This window comes from Aspergillus costaricaensis, assembly GCF_003184835.1.
Source record: "Aspergillus costaricaensis CBS 115574 unplaced genomic scaffold BO79scaffold_47, whole genome shotgun sequence".
Lineage (NCBI taxonomy): Eukaryota > Fungi > Ascomycota > Eurotiomycetes > Eurotiales > Aspergillaceae > Aspergillus > Aspergillus costaricensis.
In genome coordinates this window covers 138,394-158,650 of record NW_020291847.1, presented here as the reverse complement: position 1 = coordinate 158,650, position 20,257 = coordinate 138,394, and the positions used below count along the sequence as shown (strand labels likewise).

Below are 20,257 nucleotides of genomic sequence, written 5' to 3'. Positions count from 1 at the left end.
TGCCGTCGGGCAGTTCGTTCATGACGTCCCCAGCCCCAAGCCCGAGCCATTCCTGGACAGTGACCCATTGCACTGGATAGCGAATGCCCTACTATACGTCGCCTCGTCTTCGTCCTCGAAAAGGAACCACAATGTTGTTGGCGGACCATCGGGCCTATGCCCTTTTTGCCCTTTGCGCTTCCAACCTCTCATACCCCAGCGTTTGCTTAACCCAGCAATTACACAGCACCCCTCGTTTCGCGTTCCTTTTTCTTGCATTGCCCCTATTTTTGGGTTTTCTTCATTCGCCTTCCCCCCTGTCTTCTGCGCCTTGTCTAGACATTCGACAGGCATATGTCATATTTCCTTCAATAGATTTATATCCGCTTGTTACTCCCGTTTCACAAAGAGGTCATCAGAGACCCAAGAAACGCCACTGATCCGATGCCATGGGTAAAAAAGGAAACAACAAGAAAAAGAAGAGCAACAACAATAATAATAAGCAAAGGCTCCCCGTAAACGACAATCAACTCTCCAAAGAGCAAACCCCCTCTCCCGATCCCACCCCAGAGGCACCCGTTGATGTCGGAGAAAATGGAGCAACGCCCGGTCCAGTATGCACAACTTCCCAAGTTTGAGTACCAGACTTTCGAGCGTCACTATCAGACCTTCGACCGTCAAACTTTTAGCTTTTCATATTACCCTGTCAATACTGCATCTACGGATCATCTGACGCCGCCTAAGGATCAGGACAATAACAACAACCCCGTCGAACCAGATAATGCCCCGGCCGCCGAGACTACCCCTACAGAAGGATCCGAGAGTGCCCCCGCTGATGGCTCAACGTCTCCCGAGTCTGAAGGTATGTTGTACCTGCCTGTGATACTACCTTCTGGCCTGAAACACTTGTTATCATGTCACCTCACGTGATTGTTATCATCCTTTGCTTCCTTGTACTAAGCTTCATCAGGTGCCACCGAAGCAACAACGCCACCACCAGAGGCTGAAGAGACCTCCAACGATACGACTGCTGAAACAAAAGAGGAAGGCGAGAGTCCCGCTCCAGAAGCAGACGAGTCCAACCCAGCGCCGGAAGACAGTCCTCCCAGTGATCAACCTGTTGAGGATGCACCAAAGGACATAGAACCGGAACCAGTCGAAGCAGACGCTGCACCGGCGGATATAGATGATACACCGCCTGAGGAGAACACTGAAGCCCCCAGCAATGGTATGCCTGATGTTGATCTCAGTTCCCAAAGTCAGCTGACCTTACACTTAGAGGATGACTTCATAGAATGTGACCCTACTGCAAAAGATGACAATGTCGAAGCCGAAAAAGGAGAAGCCGAACAACAAGCGGCTGAAGACGCCAAATCCGGGGATGGGGAAACGCCAGCGGAAGCAACGACGGCCGACTTGATCGACGTAGATAAGGACGGGGAGAACGCAACAGAACAGCCACCGGCAGACAGTAAAGAGGGCGAGGCTGTGCCCCCTGCTGAGCCCCCTACCAACGACGAGGGCACCGAAGCCAACAGCGGCGATGCATCGCCCGAAGAACCGGTCGCAGATGCGGAGGAGGCTCAAGAGCATGAGGCTGAAGCACAACCCGAGCCTGCGCCAGAACCCACGGAAACTCCTGTCGCCCCAGAAGGACAGGAGAATCAAACTCCAGAGGAACAACCTGGTCCCGACACCACAGAAACTGTGGATGAAGCACCAGCAGACGCGGGAACGCCAGAGTCGACAGAAGATTTAGCGGCAGACAATGCCAACGTTGAACCTGAAGCGGAGCCAGCAAATGCAACTGAAGAGGCATTGGAAGAACCGGCCGCTGCCCCCGAAGAGTCACTTGAAGAGGCCGCACAGCCTGAAACAACCGATGAGGCCTCAGCAGAAGTTGACTCCGGCGAAGCGCCAGCCGAAGAGTCTACCGAAACACCTGTCGCTGAAGAAGATTCTGCTGAGACACCTACCGAGACACCCGCCGAGACACCTGCTGAGGAAGCCGCTGTCGTGGAAGAACCCGCCGGAGAAAGTGTTGCAGAAGAACCTCCGGCTGAAGAGCCCACCGCGGATGATACAACAGACGTACCGGCTGAGGAAACTACAGAAGCAGCAGAACCTGCATCAGAACCCGCCGCGGAGGAGGCAGCAAGCGAGGAGGTATCTCCTGAGGAAGCCACGACTTCGGAGTCAGTCGAAGAGCCTACCGATGAAACTCCAGCGGCAGCGGAGACTACTCCGGAAGCAGCAAGCGAGGATGAACCGGTAGATGCTCAAGAGCCAGCTGGCGAAAAGCCGACCGAGGAAGTAGTTGCAGAGGAGCCTCCCGCGGAGGCCGCAGCAGAAGAAGTCCCGGCCGCTGAGGCCGCAGTCGAAGAAGCGACTCCGAACGAAGATGCCGAGGGTGCCGCACCGGACCCCGAGGAATCTCCTGCTGATCTCGCCGAGGATGCGCCAGCAGAAGAGCTAGTTCATGTCGAAGAACCCGAGCAAGTAACAGAAGAAGCGGCCCCTGAAGAGACACCATCGACTGAGGAAGTGCCAGCAGAAGAGGGTGTCGGTGAAGTTCCTGAAGAAGCTCCCGCCGAAGAGCCGGCCATAGAAGCGGCGCCCGAAGAATCCGCTCCTGCAGAAGAACCTATCGCTGAAGAACCTGCAGCAGAAGAACCTCCAGCCCCAGATGAGACTCCTCCTGAACCTGCGCCTGAGGAGACTGCCCCAGTTGAGTCTGCTCCAGTAGAGGCCGCTGCTGAAGAGGAAGTTCCTGCTGAGGAGCCTATCGCCGACGAGCCCGCTGCTTCTGAAGAGCCCGCGATTGAGGAACCTGCTGCTGTTGTTGAACCTGAAGCTGAGGCTACCGTTGAAGAATCAATACCGGCTGAGGATCCTGCACCTGTCGAAGAAGCTGTCGAGGTGCCCGCCACCGAGGAACCTGTTACCGTTGAAGAGCCAGCCGCCGCTGAGGAACCCGTCGCCGACGAGCCTGTCACTGAAGAGCCCGCTGCCGAAGAGCCTGCCCCTATCGAAGAGCCTGCCCCGGTGGAAGAAACTGTCGAGGAGCCCCCCGCCGAGGAGCCCGCACCGGCTGAAGAAGAGCAAGTTTCGGTTGAAGAACCTTCTCCCGAGGAGAACACTGCCGCTGAAGAACAACCGCCGGCAGAAGAGTCTTCGTCTGTGGAAGAGGTTCCCGCTGAACGAGCTGTTGACGAGCCCGCTCCTGTGGAAGAACCTGCTCTAGTAGGTGAGCCTGCCGCGGAGCAAGAGCCTGAAGTGGAAGAAGCTACCCCTGCTGAAGAACCCGCTGTGGTCGAAGAACCCGCTACAGCGGAAGAGGCTATTCCTGCTGCAGAAGAGCCTGCCCCGGTCGAGGAGCCTGAAGAACCTGCTCCAGCGGAAGAACCTACTCCTGCAGCGGAGGAGCCCGTTGCGGTAGAAGAACCTGCTGCCGTGGAGGAACCTGCTGCTGTAGAAGAGCCCGTTGCGGAGGAGGCTGCTGCGGAAGCCGCCGCCCCGTCTGAAGAGCCTGCTGCTGTGGAAGAACCTGCCGCTGTGGAAGAGCCTGCTGCTGTGAAAGAGGCTATTCCTGCTGCAGAAGAGCCTGCCCCAGTCGAGGAGCCTGAAGAACCTGCTCCAGCGGAAGAAGCTACCCCTGCTGAAGAAACCGTTGTGGTCGAGGAACCTGCTACAGCGGAAGAGCCTGCTGCTGTAGAAGAGCCTGCCGCCGTGGAGGAACCTGCTGCTGCAGAAGAGCCCGTTGTGGAGGAGGCTGCTGTGGCAGTCGCCGCCCCGGCTGAAGAGCCTGCTGCCTTGGAAGAGCCCGCTCCTGCTGAAGTACCCGCAGAAGATATAGCTCCTACTGAGAGAGCCGTTCCTATCGAGCCATCAGAAGTCGCAGCACCCCCACCGGAAGAACAGGGCGAAAGCGAAGGATATGAAGCAGATCCGAGCTCAGAGCCGTCAGAAGAAACCGAGGCTAATGATTCTTCAAGAGGTGAGGTCCTAGCTGGAGCCATAGCCGGGGCCACAGCCGCCGCCGCCGCCACCGCAGCAGTCCACCGGAAAGATTCACGAAGGAGGCACAGAAAATCACCCGACGCCGACTATGATCGGAAGGAGTCCAGGAGCTCTTCTGATGGTCATCGATCACAAAGGCAAAAGGGTGAGCGTATTGGCATCGTGGGTCGATGGGCACAAGCTTTACAGGAGTCCAAGAGGATTCACGAAGAGAAGCAGAAGCAAAAGATTCAGGTCGTTGAGAAAGAGCGCCGCTCTTCGGACCGTGGAAGAGAGAGAGAAAAGGACAGGCAGCGGGAGCGTGACCGGGATCGCGACGAGCGGAAACGGGAACGGGAACAAGAGTACGAACGCCAACGTGAGCTCGAGCGTGAGCGCGAACGCGAGCAAAGACGGCAAGAACGCGCGCGCAGACAACAAGAACAAGAGCGTCTGCAACAAGAGCAAGAGCGCAAACAACAAGAGCGTGAGCGCAGACACCGAGAGCGCGAACGCGAGCGCGAGCGCGAACAACGTGAACAACTTGAACGGGAGCGGGAGCGAGAACGCGCAAAGCGCTCTGAGCGAAGCGCAAGATCAAGGAACTTGGAACAATCCGAACGATCTTTGAGCGGAAAGGAGAGCGCACCCACCAGGTCACACCCACGGTCAGATCACTCTGGAAGCCAGGACCGCGAGCGCAAGAGCAGCTCTTCGTCGCGCCACACCCAGTCCACAGAACCCAAGCCTCGCTTCTTCCTGAAGTATATGGAGGGTCAGTCAGACACCAATGGTCCACTTCTGAAGATCAACGCTGCCAAGGCCTCCGCTAACGTCTACAAAGACCGTGAGAGAAGGTCCTCCTCCCACCAGAGTCAACGTCAATCGCAAGACGGCAAGAGCAGCAGTGAGCGCTCCAGTCGACCACGTCCCGAGGACGACGAAGAAGCTCGAGCTCGGCGTGAAGCTCGCAAAGAGCGCAAGAGGATGGAGATGGAGCAGGAAGCAAGGGCAAGGGAAGAACCCGAGCAACGTCGCCATCACCGTAGTAGCGGAGAACATCGCCATCGTCATCACAGACATCGTCGCGAGCCGTCTCCTCCACCCAGTGGACCTTCCAAGCTGAAGACTCTCTTGGGTGCGATTGCTGCCCACTGATGATAGCTTGCTTAGGAAACCAAACTCATTACCCTTGCCGTAATGCTGTCCTTCGCTTTCCACCTTTCTCTCTCTGTCAGCTCGATGTATTTATTTATTCTTTGTTTTCTTTTGTCCATTCTGACTTGCATTTCTTTTTGCGCAGCAGATTCACAGCATGCATGCATCAGCGGGAATTGCATATGGTTCGGGGTGCTCGTGACCTTTTTATGAAAGCATATTAGCCTATTTCGGTTCTATTCTCATGTATCTTACGTTTGATCTATGCTGCATGCAATTGATGATTGTGATGATTAATATGACTATCTTTTCTATATGTGGACTTATATTTTACTCCTAATGTCTTCTTCTCTTCTCCTTCGAAAAGTGCTATTTCTGCGATGGAGCGTATGAACACTAGCGGGTATTTTCTACTTTTGTTCCTCTCGTCTTATGGGATTCTATGCGCGCTGTGGAATACCTCTGAATCAAATTTATTTAAGCTGCATTGGCACATTCTAGGATACGTATCGTCTCGGCTCGTAACAATGAGGTTCTTAACCACCAGATTGGATCTTCACAGGGCTGGAATCGCCATTCCGTCACCTCTCAAGTCGCTACCAGCACTGTACACCAGCTTCCCATCATCATAGTGACAACGAATGATTTGTCCACGGCCAAACATGCCCCTCTTCCATCCACTCAGAACCTCAACTTGATGGCCGAGCTTCTTCAGGCCCTCAACCGCAGCATCGCTGACACCTTCCTCCACATAGACTGTTCTGTCGATGGGCTTTCCCTCATCGGCGGTCGCAGCGGAGATGCAGATTCGAGGGGAATCGAGCGCAGCTTGAGGGTGGTAGTTGAATGCAAGCATATTGAGGAGGACCTGGACGTGACCTTGGGGTTGCATGAAGCCGCCCATCACACCATATACCGAGTGCAGAGATCCGTCGGAGACGTTGGTGATCAATGCGGGGATAATAGTGTGGTAGGGTCGCTTGCGCGGGGCCAGAGCGTTCGGATGCCCTGGGGTCAGCGAAAAGTTGGCACCCCGGTTTTGGAGTGTGAATCCGCATCCCTTGGGGATGATGCATGTTCCGAATCCACCGTAGTTGCTGTTGATGAAGGAGATACCGTTTCCTTCTTTGTCTGTCACTGCGAAGTATACCGTGTCACAGTGGTTGTGGGCTGGACTGCCATGATCTAGGATATCGGACGCCTTATCAGGGTTGAAGAGTTTGGCACGTTCCGCGAGATATTCGCGGGATATAAGTTCCTTGCTTGGGACCTTTTCCACGTCGGGATCGGTAACCCACCAGGAGGCGTCGGCAAATGCAATGCGAAGGCTTTCAATGATTGCGTGTAGGTATTCGGCGGAGTTGTGCTGTGCCTCAGTGAACTTTGGGATCTTTCCTGTGCGCTCTAGTTCCTCGAGAATACCTAAGGCCATAAGAGCCACGATGCCCTGTCCGTTTGGTGGATGCTCCCATATCTCCACTCCCTGGTTAGCCTCGCCGGTTGTACCGGCGGCCTGCTTCTCTACGATATCCTGACCGGTGAATTTGAGGGAGATGGCTTCTGTTTCCTGGCTTCCGGTTTCGGCGTGGAATTTCAGGTCTTCCAGGGTGATATAGCCTCCCAGGTCCTGGACGACTTTGACAAGTTCTTCTGCAACACGTCCTTCGTAGAAGCCCTTCTTTCCCTCTGCGGCAAGCGCTCGGAATGTCTTAGCCAGTGTGGGGTTTTTCAGGATTTCTCCGGGGAGAGGGCTTCGAACACCGTTTTCAGCGTTCGGGTCAGCTTTGAGCATCTCATGGTAGTTTGGCGATGCTGCGCGAATCAGGTGCTCGCTTTCGTGCCACTATAGGGAGTCAGCTAGTTGTATAAGTCGGGCGAAGCGAAAGATGAGCTTACAAAGAAAGATGCCAGCTCCGAGACAGGGAAGCCTTCCTCACCAAGTTCGATAGCAGGACGCAAGATCTGCTCCAGAGAGAGTTTTCCACTACCGAACTTCTCCACAGTATCAACCCACCCTGCCGCTGCACCGGGAGTAGACACAGCGAGGACGCTGGTCATTGGTATTTTTCCAGACTCATCGGGACCAAGGTCCAGATCCTTCCTGACCTTTTCGAGGGTCGCATTGGCAGGATAGCGACCAGAGCCGTTCAGTGAATGGACTTTCTTCGTTCTGGCATCATAGAAGAGACAGAACATGTCACCACCGATGCCTGTGGATGAGGGTTCTGTAATATTCAATGCCGCAGCTAGTAGACACATTTCTCTTAGTTTCATCTCCTCTCAAAAGTCACTTATTGTACTGACCGACAGCTACAGCAGCATCCTTTTAACAAAATCAGCATTAAATTTCAGAAGATGGCGGGGTTCCTCCAGAACGTACGGCGGCATTGCCTCCTTCACTCAGGATTCTGTGGCCTGCGGCGGCCGCCAATGGCTGAGTACAGGTTACAATTCCTTTTGTGCTATGTACAGTACTTCTCCGACTGGCGAAAGGGACAAAATCGGGGTTGAGCCGAGAATAGACTGCTTTGGAGTTCAATGGCATCTTGATGACGTGATCGGGTTGTGTCTGCGATGTGGGAGGTGGGTTCAGCAGAATAGTCAAGTACAACAAGTATTAGAGAAGGAGGAAGAAACACAAGGCAAGAAGTATATTTGTCACTAAGGATCCGGCTAAGGGATACGATAGAGGCGATCAGTTATCCTCGGAAAATGCCCCGACTTCCCCGATAAGATAGAAAGAATGACTCCAACTGCCTGGTGGGGTAAGATGAGTCTCGCCCCTCCTTTTGGCCGCCGCGGAGGGGAGATGCTCGAGTCCATCCTTGGGCGTAGAGGTACCATCCACGGCCAATTGAGTTGATAAAACATAATAGATGTATGACAAATTTCTGACTATAATGATGCCACCTTCATTCTCTTCATTGAGTCTAATATTGCAATAGAAAGTGGAAGAAGAGAGAAACTGAGCAAATGCGGAGGAGCGGAGAAGAGAGAGAGAGAGAGAGATGCACCTTCCCGAAGAGGAAAGGCGTGACACCTGACTGGCGGCCGACGCGTGACCCCAACAAGGCATGACGTTGGGAGAAATCGATGCAACCAACTTCGTTCCCGATCTATCTCTTCAACGAGGCGTGTTGGATATGACTCGTCTGCCTCGAATATAATAAGGACCGCCCCTGAAGGTTTCGGTTCCACGTTGGGATTCCCCATCTGACCCAGCCAAATCGCCCACGGGTTCTCGATCGCCGAGACGAACCACTCTGCTGTTGATCTTCAGGACCCGCGCCGAATACGGAGCGGAGCTGGATGTTTCCCTGCCGTATCATCCCACTGTAGCCTTCAACAGGCTTCTGGTGCTTCTTTGGACGTTTGATATACTTATAATGGCCCAACTAGACTGATCTGGCTTGCCTGTCTCACTTCTAGTGCTCAATTCTTGTTGCTCGTTCATTCAGGTTGCTGCCGGTTAGCAAGCCTCTTCGGAACCTGTGCATCTCTTTCCCCTCCGCCTGTGCCATAAATACTTCCCTCGAAACAGGATGGTGGTTTTCATTGACTTCGACGACGATGCGCTTAGCCCGCATCATATCTCGGGTCCCTCCAATCCCTTCCTACATCCCTACATAGAACCCAAAAAGCCTGGGTTATCCGAACTATTACCTGTCAAACCGGACGAGCCGCATCGTGCAGCGGATGTATCCGCGGACAGTGATCGCTCCGCAGACCCGTTACACAGCATTTCTCCCATCTCTAAGGCGCCACAACAAAATCCAAATCGGAATGCTTTCTCAGCTGCTCTGAGCTGCTATCCGTATGAGACACTTTGAACCAGGCCGCTCCAGTGTCTGGTTCGGTATGGTGTGCTGACTGCGGATACAGGATTATCAAGACAATTGCTCGCTCGGTGGATTTGAATACTCTACACGCCCTTTCACGAACATGTCGTCAATTCCACGCCAACCTCTCTCCCTATCGCCAGCAGCTGGTTAAGCAGACCTTGCGTTGTGAGAATGAGTATATCGAGACACTATCGGACATGTTGGACAGCGGAGCTTGCATTCCCGACAGCGTCAAGTCGGTTATGCGTTTGCTCAGCCAGAATGCCAGAAGTTCCGGACGCCTGACCAGTGGCAAGATTTCCAAATGCGCCCGAGATATGGTGGCCGAATGCCGTCGATGTTCCAAGGTTGTGTGCCGGGTGAGTCTGCTCCACCAAGCTCTGTGTCGTCCCATTCCAATACTGATACTGGTACCATGTAGAATTGCGTTATCAAGCCTCCATCCAGCCACATGCTCAGACACCGCATTCGTCGTCTCTGCACCACTTGTCGCACGGCCCCTCTGAATGAGCTTATCGAGCAACCCTACGAACATGCTCATCCACAGAACATCTACACACATGCGCCTTCTCATCCTCCTCGGTCCATAATCTCGGCATTCCAACGTACGCCTTGCTCCTGCGATGATGCTATATGGCTTTGTCATCAATGCGGACATCAAGTACGCAGCAGCGATACAACCTACCGACGGGTATGGACATGGCGCACCCGTTATAGTACCTATCTTGGCGGCCTCGGCACTGGGATTGGAGAAGGCTGCCAAGGCGTCAAGTGTGGTCGCGGAGAGGATTGCCTCGCAGCCCAAGAGATTGAGCTTGAGGTAGAATGCGAAGCGGACGAAGCTTCAGGGAGCCCCCCTGACTATGGCCGCTACTACGAGCATCGCCACAGCCAGAGTCCTCCACGGCATCACAACCACTCCCATGACGACTGGGAGCATCGTGAGGAAGAAGAGCCGGGTTACTTTCGACAGGAGATTATCGGCATCGGAGGCCGCGTCAAACACAAGGCGAAAAAACGAGTCACGGTGGGTGCTTGCGTAGTAGAGCATGAAGATGAGCGTGAAACAGGCGAGTATCTTACTAGAGAGGAGCGGGGACAGCATCGAAGCTGGTGCGGATGGTGTTGGCGAGTCATTCCGGCCAGAGATGAGCTGTGGAACGTTAGATGACATTACGACCGTTAGCTAGATGAAGTAATTGCCACGGGCTTATGTAGCGAACTTGTCTGGTGGGCGAACATAGGATAGGAGCGCGACTTAGTATCCTGCATATTATTGGACTTTTGGCTGAAACTCAGTGTCCTCCGGTTTATTGAACTGAGATAGTTTCATGGCTTGATAGACATGCCTAGCAAAAGTCACTAGTCGATCATTCCTGGGACCATGAATGTCAACATCGCCCAGACTATTCTGAGCAGAGTATCTTTGCCAGTGCCTTCGTCAAGAATTTCATGTAGTACTCAGTGAAAGACTTACCAGCAATGCAGAATCTTCTAAGAAGCCCCATTAATTCCAATTCGTCAAACCAAGTTAGTTATCTAACCAAAATATTGTATGAGGAACATTATCAGAGGAACTACCGCAAGAATTATCAAGAGAATTATGAGAAAACTTATCAGGCATAAGGTGTAGAATAGATAGGTCTTGCAGCAAGAAGTGAAGTCTATACTAGTATACAAAAAAGTATTCTATAAGGAAGAAAGCAGCACATTGTACAAGGTTGCATAGGAAAGAACCAGTAAAGAACAAAAAGAAAACATCATTGGCTCAGACAAAGCATCAAGACACAACAAAAAAAGAAACCATCAAGCTAGCATAACTCAATAAGTATAACATGACATATGGACAATCAGTGCACGTTGCGAAATAAGAAAGCCACACAACATGGGTATATAATCAATCATAAAGACCCCAAATGGACGCCATCCAGTAGCCGGGTAGCCAAATCGCAGACCAGGGCTTTTTTTCTCCAGAACAAAGGAAATATGTGCAGATAGACAAAGGAAATGATAAGAAGGATTGATAAATAGATCAATAATGGGATGAGGCCACCCTTTTCTTGGGTGGCTCGTTCCCATGGCCTCATGGGCCTGGTAATGCCAACGTCAATGCGTGGCGGCATTAATGTCGTATTATGGTTCATTTGAACGGTGCGAGACCGGCTTGACGGTGATGCTGCGTGGTTCTCTTCTTCTCGTACAGTCGCATTATTCCCGGTCCGCACAGATTAGGAGTACCAGAGATATGCATACATATCACTGCGTGTCGTCCAAAGGGAGGGCGAGTATTAGCGTATCAGTCGTATTGGAACATGGCTCATAAGCCCTAATTAGGCACCGGCCTGTCGTCGGTGGTGAAAGATGAAGATTATCACCGCCTGTTGGCTTTGTTGTTGCTCATATCGCCCATGACTTCCAGTTCATTGCGGGTGGGTATGAGGCGGGAGGGAGGACGTGTTCCTCGTAGGTCAGGCTTGGGCTCGCTGACCAGCTGGGCGATGGATAGGGGCAGTGGATAGACTGCAATGGGAAATTAGCGATGATATTATGGTGGATGTCTCTCAGATTGACATACCGGATGAAGGAGGCTTTCGGTGAGAGGAAGGGGCATCATGCTTAGGGACGGGAGGCTGGTGTCTGGCTGTTCCCAGCAGCGCATATTCGACTGCATGGACATTGGCGAGGAAGTCAGGTCGGGTTCCATGAGGCTCTCGGGATACGGCTCAGCGACCGTAACCGGTGTGGAGACGACAGACGAACGGGAGTGAGAGTGCACTGATAGGGAAGTGCCATCCGAGAGAGGAGACGGGCACGTTTCCGGGGTAGCGTAGTACCGACTGTCTTCTACGGACTCGTGAATCTGATGGGGGCCTTGGTACAAAGGAGTCTGGTGTCCAGATGTAATTTCGACACTATTCCACATCAAGCCGCAGTCATTGGAGAGGTCTGGGTGGATGGCAGGCGCCACGAGAGCACCAACCGACATGGCATTGTGCGGTTGGGTGACGGCCAGGTACGGTGTTTGAGTTGAGGGCATAGACGTGGTGGCAGGGACATAAGGCTCAGAGATGATGGGAGTCCGGCTCTGCTGGTGCCATTGGGCAGTTCTGTCCATCTGTGCTTCCAATTCGCTGGAGGTAATCGTCAGTAAAGGGTACAAGCAAGCTGTAGTGGCAGGAAATACTTACTGTCTTTCCATGTGGCGGGCGAGAAGGTCAGGGCGGTGGAACGCCTTTTTGCAGTGGCTGTGGGTACAGCGGAATAGGGCTTCAGGGTTGTGGTTCAGCTCATGGCGTCTGTAAGATTTGATTAGCATACCAATAAGGCAGGTTTATTGCGACACAAGTGCAACGGCTTACCTTCGGTGCTCGGCTCTGGTGAAGACCTGAATTGAAGGGTCAGCTTGTTTCCAAGTCTGTGCGACAGCAACCTCGTGGTACCAACCTTGTTGCAGCCTGGGTATTCGCAAGCATGCACACGCTTTCCCTTCTTCGCTTTGCTGATGCGATGCGTAGTTGGAGTGTAGGTGATGGGGAGAGGGATCTCCGACTGAGTAGTGCTTCGACGCATTGTTCAAGTTTGTCTGCCTGCTTGGTGTGTCTGATGGGTGTTGTAGAAGGTATCGGATGTTGTTGTAGCAGGAGTAGGATTGGTAGTAGTAGTTGTAGTTGTTTGAAGTTTGAGTTGTTGGGGTTTGAAGGATGAAGAGGCAGGAAGAGGTTTTGATCTTATAGAGTTGGTTGTGATGGAGTGAGGATAGACAGGATTGAGATTGGCGAGTGAGCGATTGATATAGGATTTGGTTCCTGAAGGAGGCTATCCCCTGATCATTCTGTAACAGACCCAGAACTTGTCAGGAACGGGATAGACATGTGGTAAGTGTGGAGATTGGGGGTTAGAGTGGGAGGTGGGCTGTGATGCAGCTATACTAACAGAATTGGGGAACAGACCAGGGTGAGATCAGAACGGACGAGGCAGGGAAAATGCCTCGCATCTGCAGGCCGGATTGGGGCAGTGAGATTAAGATGGGGAAAAAAAATAAAAAGAAGAAGGAAAGTGACGATCTGAAACGGGCGGAATGGTGGCGGAGAGGCTGTCAGGGTGGATAGTTTAGAGGGAGCAAAGCAAAAGTGATATAGAAGCACCACTGGATGAGGCTAGACCTGGGTTGAACCACTAACTACTACTTAATTACTTAACTTGGTATTTCTTAGTCCTTCCCGAGCGATCGCCGGGGAAAGCGAAGGTGGGAAAATGATTTGGAAGCATAGTAACAAAATAGTAAATAGAATAAATTGGAAATTTCAATGTAATATTATGGTAATCTGGAAAAATCATTAAAATAAATCGTGCAGATAATAATAATAATAACAACAATAATAATAATAAGAATAATCAGAGATAAAAATAAATACGACAATGCGATTATCGTCCAATCTCCTTCAGGCTCTGCACCAAGGGAGGGAGGGAAAGAAAAGAAAAAAAAAAAAAAAAATGTACCTAAGGCAGGTAAGCGAGAGAGCCAGTGCACTGCAGTTTGATGATCAGTTTGTAGGGTGATCACAGCAAGCAACCACTCAGGACTAGCCCTGCTACCATGGCTATGTTAGACTTAGACTACTACTTTGACTTCCACCAGGTCAGATGGAGACGGAACCGTGAATCCGCTCTCCCCAGCGAGGCTAACCGACGCTGCCAGTATATCTTTACAAAAAGTGGGAATCAGAAAGTGGAATGGATCCATTCCTGTCATCTCTTTCCCGATCAGGATTTTTCAGTTCGATTTAATTGATCCGGTAAGGAAAGAAAATAAGATAAAATAAAATAAACAGTCAGACAAGACCAAATAGGAAGAAAAGAAAGAGGGAAAAAGCGGCAGGGCGTTTTTGTCATACTCACTTGGCAGGAACGATGGGTTTCCCTCTTTAGGCTTGGTTAAATCCATCGTTACTATGGGGCCCGTTGGGCGAACGAGCAAATGACAGCCGCCATGAGGCCAACATCCCTTTCCCCTTCAAGCGACTACTACTCGACTAGCAAGTCCTGGTGGTGTTGCGGCTGAGGCACACTGCAGATTGGAGTTGAAGAAGAACCCGCCCTGTATCGTCGAATTTTCTCGGCAGGAAAATAGGACGGAAAAGAAAAAAAAAAAACAAAAAAAAAAAGTAACAATAAGAAATGAAAACATCTAACCTACCTCGTTCGTCTAATTCAAGTCTAACTGACTGACCAACCGAATAATCATACTACAACGGCTCCGTTTGTTGTTGGTTTTTCTACTAGTACCAGACTCCACTTGCATAAGCTGAGCCATGGTTTTCCAGATCTCCAGTCCCGGTCGGCACGAGAAAATCAGAAAAGGGAAAGTTAGGCTTCTCGGGTAACCCAGCCAGAGGCACACTTACTCGCTCACTCACGAGAAAAACAAATTAATTAGCGGAACCGGACTCTTCATACTCGTGCGAAGGAGGAAGGAGACGGACGGGATCACGGAGACGGATATGGAGAAAAGAGGGGGGGAAGAAAGGGGTACCCCACTCCTGGGCAACAATACCCTGTGCACATGGCTCAGGATTCGATCCCAGTCGATCCCGTCAGCTATGAAGATACGAGTCATACATTGCATTATGGAATGCTGATGGGTTCGGGTGATGGCCGTTGTGGTCCGGTGTGGTGTAGCGTAGTAGATGTGTTGTAGCTGCTACTTACTTGTTTCCCACCTATACTACTCCCTACTATACGGCCCAAACAGATGGCATCATCAAGAGGTTGGCAAGCTAAGACCGCCAACCACATGGCTATTCCTTCCCCTAGACCGTTCTCTTACCCCTGCTGCAGTGCTACTATTACTAGTGTTATATTAATTTGCTGACATGGTGGAGGTGAGGTGCGAGTATTGTGCAGGGGTGTCTGTCTCAGACTCTCAGTATCTATTAGAGGCAAGGCAGTATGGTATGGGGTTTACGATAATGAGGGTGGATATCGTTGATAAAGAGAAAGAACATCATGCAGAGCCTGAAGGTCGAACACCATCACTGCACAAAATTGGGGAAGTTGTTGGGTGTCTGAGCCTCATGATTGGGGGGCTCGTTTATGACATGGAGGACCCAAAGTATTCTGGCCAGGTCTGCTGCCCTCTAGTTTTCGAGCCAACTCCAGACTTAAGCAGGCTAAAGTAGTGGCAGAGACTTGACTTACCAGGATAGCCCAACAAGCAAGCCAACCCCGGTGTCGCTCCTCAGGCTTTTCATCAAAGCCTCACAAACAACCCCCCATCCGACGGTCCACTTTGGAGACGGGCTGCCAAATTCAGGGAGCTAGCCAAGGTCCTTAGGCTAAAGAGGAAAAGGCTTATAAGATCGGGCTATTCCGTACTCCACGGGCCACACTGGCCAAAGTTCCATCCAAGCTAAACGTGGACCAAGTGGGGCGACCCACCTTGACCATTTGAAATTGTCAATTGACATCCCGTACGAGAGCGATAGGGTTCATTTCAGTTGGCGGTACTGCGGCACACACCACCATACGACGGTTTCCAGGACATTTGCTTGCCCGATAGATAGCCGCCCGGGCCACTTGTCGACAAATGCTATGTCAGAATAAGAAACCCGGCCGTATCAAGATTCCAACTGCGGGAAAACCATATGCAAAGCACTCCTAATAATATCCCATCTGCAGCTTCAGTCATTCTTCCTATTGGACCATATTTGCGAACTGACGCGACCCTATGTATTCAGGTTAAGATCGTCCATTGTCACGGAGAGCCTTGTTCATTTCCTCAACCGCCTGGCGGGCAGCAAAGCCTCTCAACGGCGCCCCGCTAGCTTGAGATGATCTATACTGTTTCCTTAACGGGTGTGACTCCTCTCAAGCGATGTGTCCACTGTCATAGCATGGACAATCGATCGAGCCTCTTCTAGCGCTGTGGAGAGAGAGGGAGAGAGAGAGAGGGTTGCTCGTCTTATCTGTATGGGGCCAGATGGCCCTCAGGTATCTGCTGACATTTTCAATTTTTTTCTTGGCTGGTTCCAAAAGAGGTGTTACAAATTGCAATCTACCAGTAGCCTAGTGGTGACGTGCGCGCTATTCCATGGTCTCACATAGCGCCCGGCCCTCGGTAGTAAAAAGTAGTAGTAAGAATTGTTTTATTGCCCACGTGCGACGACAGGGTTGTTGCTGTATTCGGTAGTCTTAAGGCTACTAATTCCGTTGGCGATCGCTAACTGTACCGGATTTTAGCCGGTCAATTCGAGTCTGCCTGCCAAGTGATTGTTTCATGGATACTGAAGGTCGGTACGGAGTCCATGCAGTTACCCTGAATTCCACGTGACCAAGCATCGGTCTTGCTCGGGAGCCCTGGGAGATTCTGCAGACAACGGGAGGAAGCCTTAGCACCAGCAGATGAAGATGAAGACAAAGTTTCTAGAGAAAGGAGGATGAAAGGAATAACCGAGATAAGCACTCTACATCCTTACCATATGACCATTATCAGGAACCAGCTTTTTCAGGGGCAAACTCTTACTCACTACCCAGAAGGGACATGAACAATCAGATGTCCAGAGCAATGTTGGAAGGTGGTGTTGGTCGTTAGGTCCAGTGAGCAAGCAATTCGTTGTGGTAGCGATGTGATGAACGGAGCTGAGTGGTGTTGTAGATAATTAACCTATTTGGGAAATCAGTGTGTTGGAGACCCACTTGTGTAACAAGACGGTGTATTCCTCTTACACACAGATGTATGGGTTAGATGCTTAGGCCGTCCATAGGGTGCTACCGTGGAAGCATTCCGTAGCGTCTTCTCCGAGCAAGGGAGCCTTGGGATGATGCTACCTCAGGCCTCCTTACTGAAATCCTAACACAGTAAGATAGTCCATACTAGGTACACAAATGCCTAGCGCTGTGGAACAAAGTATGTTTTCGCTTCGTGCATCCTTTCAAGGAGGTAGAAGTTCCAACAAGCATGGGGGCCATTGTCATTCTGACCTTCACATGGGCTTCTAGCTTGTTTCAGGTCGTGGATCAAAGTGCTTCGAACTGCATTCTGCCTTACGCTTCGAGGGGCAGAAAAGTGAATAAGCATTAAGTTTGTTCTTGCTCGAATGTTGAATGGTGATCTCATAACCGAGACAAACACCCCTTTTCGGTATAGAACGCGAAACAGCAAATCCAGTAAACGCCGCGAGATAGAGCCCAGCCCAGCCCACGGAAGAGTAACGGGTGTAATACGAGCCTGGGTCACCTTTCTTGTCCCCATCGGAGACGAAAGTTGCGGACTCGCGGCACTCCCGTTCCGTCAATGGAGTTGTGGCTGGGTCTCATTTTAGAGTAAGTGTGACTGGAATAGGCATAGAGGCAGATCCATGCCGAATTTGCCCGTCACAAATTCAGCCATTCCTCTTAATAATAATACCGATTATTATAGGGTGTTTAATATGGATGACAGATGGCAGGTCTGATATTAAGCCACGGATTATCCTGGCGGCCATGTGTCCGGGATCGACAACATGGTCTGATTTTCACCACACCACAGGAGAAGCTCGTTCGCCCTTGATAAGCGGGATTCTTCGGGAAACTGCCCTAAGCAGGGGTGGTATACTTCCCCGACAGACGCCAACTGGGTGATACACGACAACACAATTCAACGAACTTCAACAGAGCGGGTCCTACATGTCTAATACGTTATCATATTATCTCAACTTAGGATTATACTGAAAGAAAAAGAAAATTAGGAAAAGGTCATTTTAAGGGTACAAATTGAGAGAGCTCACACCGCTTGTGATAGGAATGAGAATAGTAAGAGCAGAACTGTGTAGCTGAAACCCCTCTATTCTGATGAGGGGCTGCAAGGTGCCATATCGGAGAAATTTGCTAGTGGTCCATTCTAGGAGAGCGGGTCCCGTGAATATTCGTCAAGCAACTACTCTGTAATTGAAGCAACTAATTGAAATGCAGGAGGCGGCTTAGCTACTGCAGATTCGATAGGAAACCTGTGCCTCAGGCCTAGACACCAGGTCCATCATGCTTCGCCATGACACCAGGCCGCCCGCAGCCCACATTGGCTCTCGGGCCTTCACGTGGCGGGTCCCCCATGCTAGGATTGTGATCCCTCACAGAATGATGATGAGTCGGGCAATAGGAGCAACCATTCGGAATCCATACAGGGTGATCAATATTCTCCCACCCTTTCTGACTGGGACAAGATCATGTTTGTTTATTTCCACTGGGGTACCAGCCATGACAATCAGCTTGGCTTCATTGGTTCTCATTGTACCTCGGAGACTTCGCCCGGATTATCTGAGATATTCTCTGCTGATACCTGGGACAGATGCTTGGGGGGTAGTATTCCTGATAAAAGTTTTCCAGAAACGATGCCACTGAGACTGGGAGAAAGAGTTTCTGCCTAATCTACGTCGTTGGCAACGCCTCTGTATGCGGCATACAAATCGATGGGACGGGTCTTGAGACAAAGATGATAGCAAAAATACGAACACTAGCACAAAAAAACACCGTCGCTAATGACATAACCCGACCTCTCATGCCACGAGGGAAAGCTAGGAGTCGACAACGTGGTCGAATTGTGGGGAAGGAAGAAGGAACCACTGGGTTAGCAGTCCTGGACTGGCCCCCTGCCCACCGGCGGCTCGTGCTACCATGATGGCTCGAGACAGGAAACAGGGTCAATTACGGCCGCTCCATAATAGGTGCTGCATTAGGAAGTGAAGTGAATAACTTGACAGTACCACAGGGTATCCACTCACAGATACTCTATACGAACAGACCAATGGTGTTGCAGAATAGAGCCTCCCGTCTCTGTTATACTATTGATGTGCATGCGTACTACTTTATGATTATACTGACAACGTACCCATTCTAGTAGACTACGAGATTCGTGATCAGTACTAGGCGATCGAGAGCTGTCATGTGCCAGTTGCCTCCCCCACCATCTCCTCCAAATCGACATATGAACTTGCCTAAGATGGAATATGATAATCATACTAACCGTCAGTCTAGGGATTAATTGGCCAACAGGTCATTCACGGAGCCCGCTACTAGATGCAACCCTGGATCAGAATAGTAAGCATCGAGTGCCTAGGGCGTGTCTTAGTGGTAAAGTACAATTTCTAGCGCAACGCCGGGCGCTGCGGTCATTTCGCGAGGGATGCCGTGTGAAGCATGTGCGATGCCAGACAACACTAGCCATGCAGAGTGACGATGGCTTCTGCAGTCATCATTGCGTCGGAAAAAAACTGCCCTTGTTGCTGATGATTCTGAAACGCTTCCATGACAACCCATAGGTTCACAGCTTGTTGCTCATCCATGTCTCTTGCCCGAAAGAGTTACTATACTGATCAGGTAAAGTTCGTCGGACTCTCGGCAAAAAGTGGAATCCGTCGGTGGGTTATGGCTGCCGGAGCCAGAATCTGCCCCGGTCCGGCTCGAGGACAGCAGGATCTGGATCTTCCCTGGAATGGGTGGGAGGGGGGACACTGCACTCCGGTCTCCGGAGGCTAATCATCGTCCGGACCCCCTCCAGACTCCCGGGGGATGTATCTATCTACTATCGAGAGGCCATGGAAGGAGAAGACCATCTGGAGGATTTACAGTTTGGAGCTACAGAAGCGGGAACGTGATCCCGCAGTCTAAAAAGTTCCTCTCGCAAAGCCTTAGAATTCAGGAATCTCATGAGAAGATCAACTTTGAACACAAGAGTATCGATGACATCGAGGTATGATCTGATGATCCGCACCCCGAAGGTTTGATGAACAACTCTGTACCACGCGAGATGGTAATCACTTTCATCTATTCGAAACCCCGTACCCTCGCATAAGGGGGGAAGGGAAGGGAAAGGGTGGCATGACAAATATGATCAGCTTACCTCATCTCGACTCGCAAACCTAAGAGAGGAGGGGAGGCCTGCGGTATGCCTAGCACTTGAAACATGCACTGTGATTGCTGTGGATGTCACGAAGATCACCGATGCACATTCCACTTTGGGGTTTAGGTTTTTCCTGCGCCATCATCAAAAATAACAGAGGTGATAGATCAGGTGTCGAACCCGAACCCGAAACCAAATCAGCCTTGCCTGAGGCTGTCAAGTCACCTGCCTTAGGTAATCCCATCATCCACTTTGGACCCGCTCCAAGAAACTGGGAAATTGGGTCTTCACTCTTCACAACCTCCAGTATCCCCGTCGGACGATCTGAGCCCGAGCGCAGTTCCGGTCCATGGCGGGCAGTCTTAATTTGTTCAAGTCTGCCCGGGGCATAAGTCTGCATATTGTC

The 20,257-nt window shown here is 51.2% G+C and overlaps 4 protein-coding genes across 4 annotated transcripts; 2 read left to right on the top strand and 2 right to left on the bottom strand.

Annotated features, from left to right (window-relative positions):
* The first annotated feature begins 360 nt into the window (after positions 1–360).
* On the top strand, positions 361–5,427 carry BO79DRAFT_290849 (PE repeat family protein). Its single transcript, XM_025688938.1, has 3 exons — positions 361–841; positions 950–1,207; positions 1,259–5,427. The coding sequence occupies exons 1-3, from the start codon at positions 562–564 to the stop codon at positions 5,134–5,136; spliced, it is 4,416 nt and encodes a 1,471-aa protein (XP_025534786.1). The 5' UTR covers positions 361–561; the 3' UTR covers positions 5,137–5,427.
* A 169-nt stretch (positions 5,428–5,596) lies between these two features.
* Positions 5,597–8,036, bottom strand: BO79DRAFT_290848 (gamma-glutamyltransferase family protein). The gene is made up of 4 exons (XM_025688937.1): positions 7,517–8,036; positions 7,441–7,459; positions 7,033–7,382; positions 5,597–6,979 (listed from the first exon to the last, which is right to left on the bottom strand). The coding sequence occupies exons 1-4, from the start codon at positions 7,679–7,681 to the stop codon at positions 5,693–5,695; spliced, it is 1,821 nt and encodes a 606-aa protein (XP_025534785.1). The 5' UTR covers positions 7,682–8,036; the 3' UTR covers positions 5,597–5,692.
* A 222-nt stretch (positions 8,037–8,258) lies between these two features.
* On the top strand, positions 8,259–10,267 carry BO79DRAFT_182001 (uncharacterized protein). The gene is made up of 3 exons (XM_025680192.1): positions 8,259–8,950; positions 9,019–9,337; positions 9,400–10,267. The coding sequence occupies exons 1-3, from the start codon at positions 8,679–8,681 to the stop codon at positions 10,147–10,149; spliced, it is 1,341 nt and encodes a 446-aa protein (XP_025534784.1). The 5' UTR covers positions 8,259–8,678; the 3' UTR covers positions 10,150–10,267.
* Positions 10,268–11,247: 980 nt separating this feature from the next.
* BO79DRAFT_276508 (uncharacterized protein) lies at positions 11,248–12,548 on the bottom strand (the record flags this gene model as incomplete). Its single annotated transcript, XM_025687764.1, has 5 exons — positions 11,248–11,498; positions 11,554–12,109; positions 12,167–12,274; positions 12,338–12,393; positions 12,423–12,548. The coding sequence occupies 5 exons, from the start codon at positions 12,546–12,548 to the stop codon at positions 11,376–11,378; spliced, it is 969 nt and encodes a 322-aa protein (XP_025534783.1). The 3' UTR covers positions 11,248–11,375.
* Between the last annotated feature and the right edge of the window lie 7,709 nt (positions 12,549–20,257).

Coding starts and splice junctions, on each gene's coding strand:
- BO79DRAFT_290848 (XM_025688937.1), bottom strand. CDS start 7,681: ATGCCATTGAACTCCAAAGCAGTCTATTCTCGGCTCAACCCCGATTTT. Junction 6,980..7,032: donor CGGAGCTGGCATCTTTCTTT/GTAAGCTCATCT, acceptor GACTCCCTATAG/TGGCACGAAAGCGAGCACCT.
- BO79DRAFT_182001 (XM_025680192.1), top strand. CDS start 8,679: ATGGTGGTTTTCATTGACTTCGACGACGATGCGCTTAGCCCGCATCAT. Junction 8,951..9,018: donor GCTGCTCTGAGCTGCTATCC/GTATGAGACACT, acceptor CTGCGGATACAG/GATTATCAAGACAATTGCTC. Junction 9,338..9,399: donor GTTCCAAGGTTGTGTGCCGG/GTGAGTCTGCTC, acceptor GGTACCATGTAG/AATTGCGTTATCAAGCCTCC.
- BO79DRAFT_290849 (XM_025688938.1), top strand. CDS start 562: ATGTCGGAGAAAATGGAGCAACGCCCGGTCCAGTATGCACAACTTCCC. Junction 842..949: donor AACGTCTCCCGAGTCTGAAG/GTATGTTGTACC, acceptor AAGCTTCATCAG/GTGCCACCGAAGCAACAACG. Junction 1,208..1,258: donor CACTGAAGCCCCCAGCAATG/GTATGCCTGATG, acceptor CCTTACACTTAG/AGGATGACTTCATAGAATGT.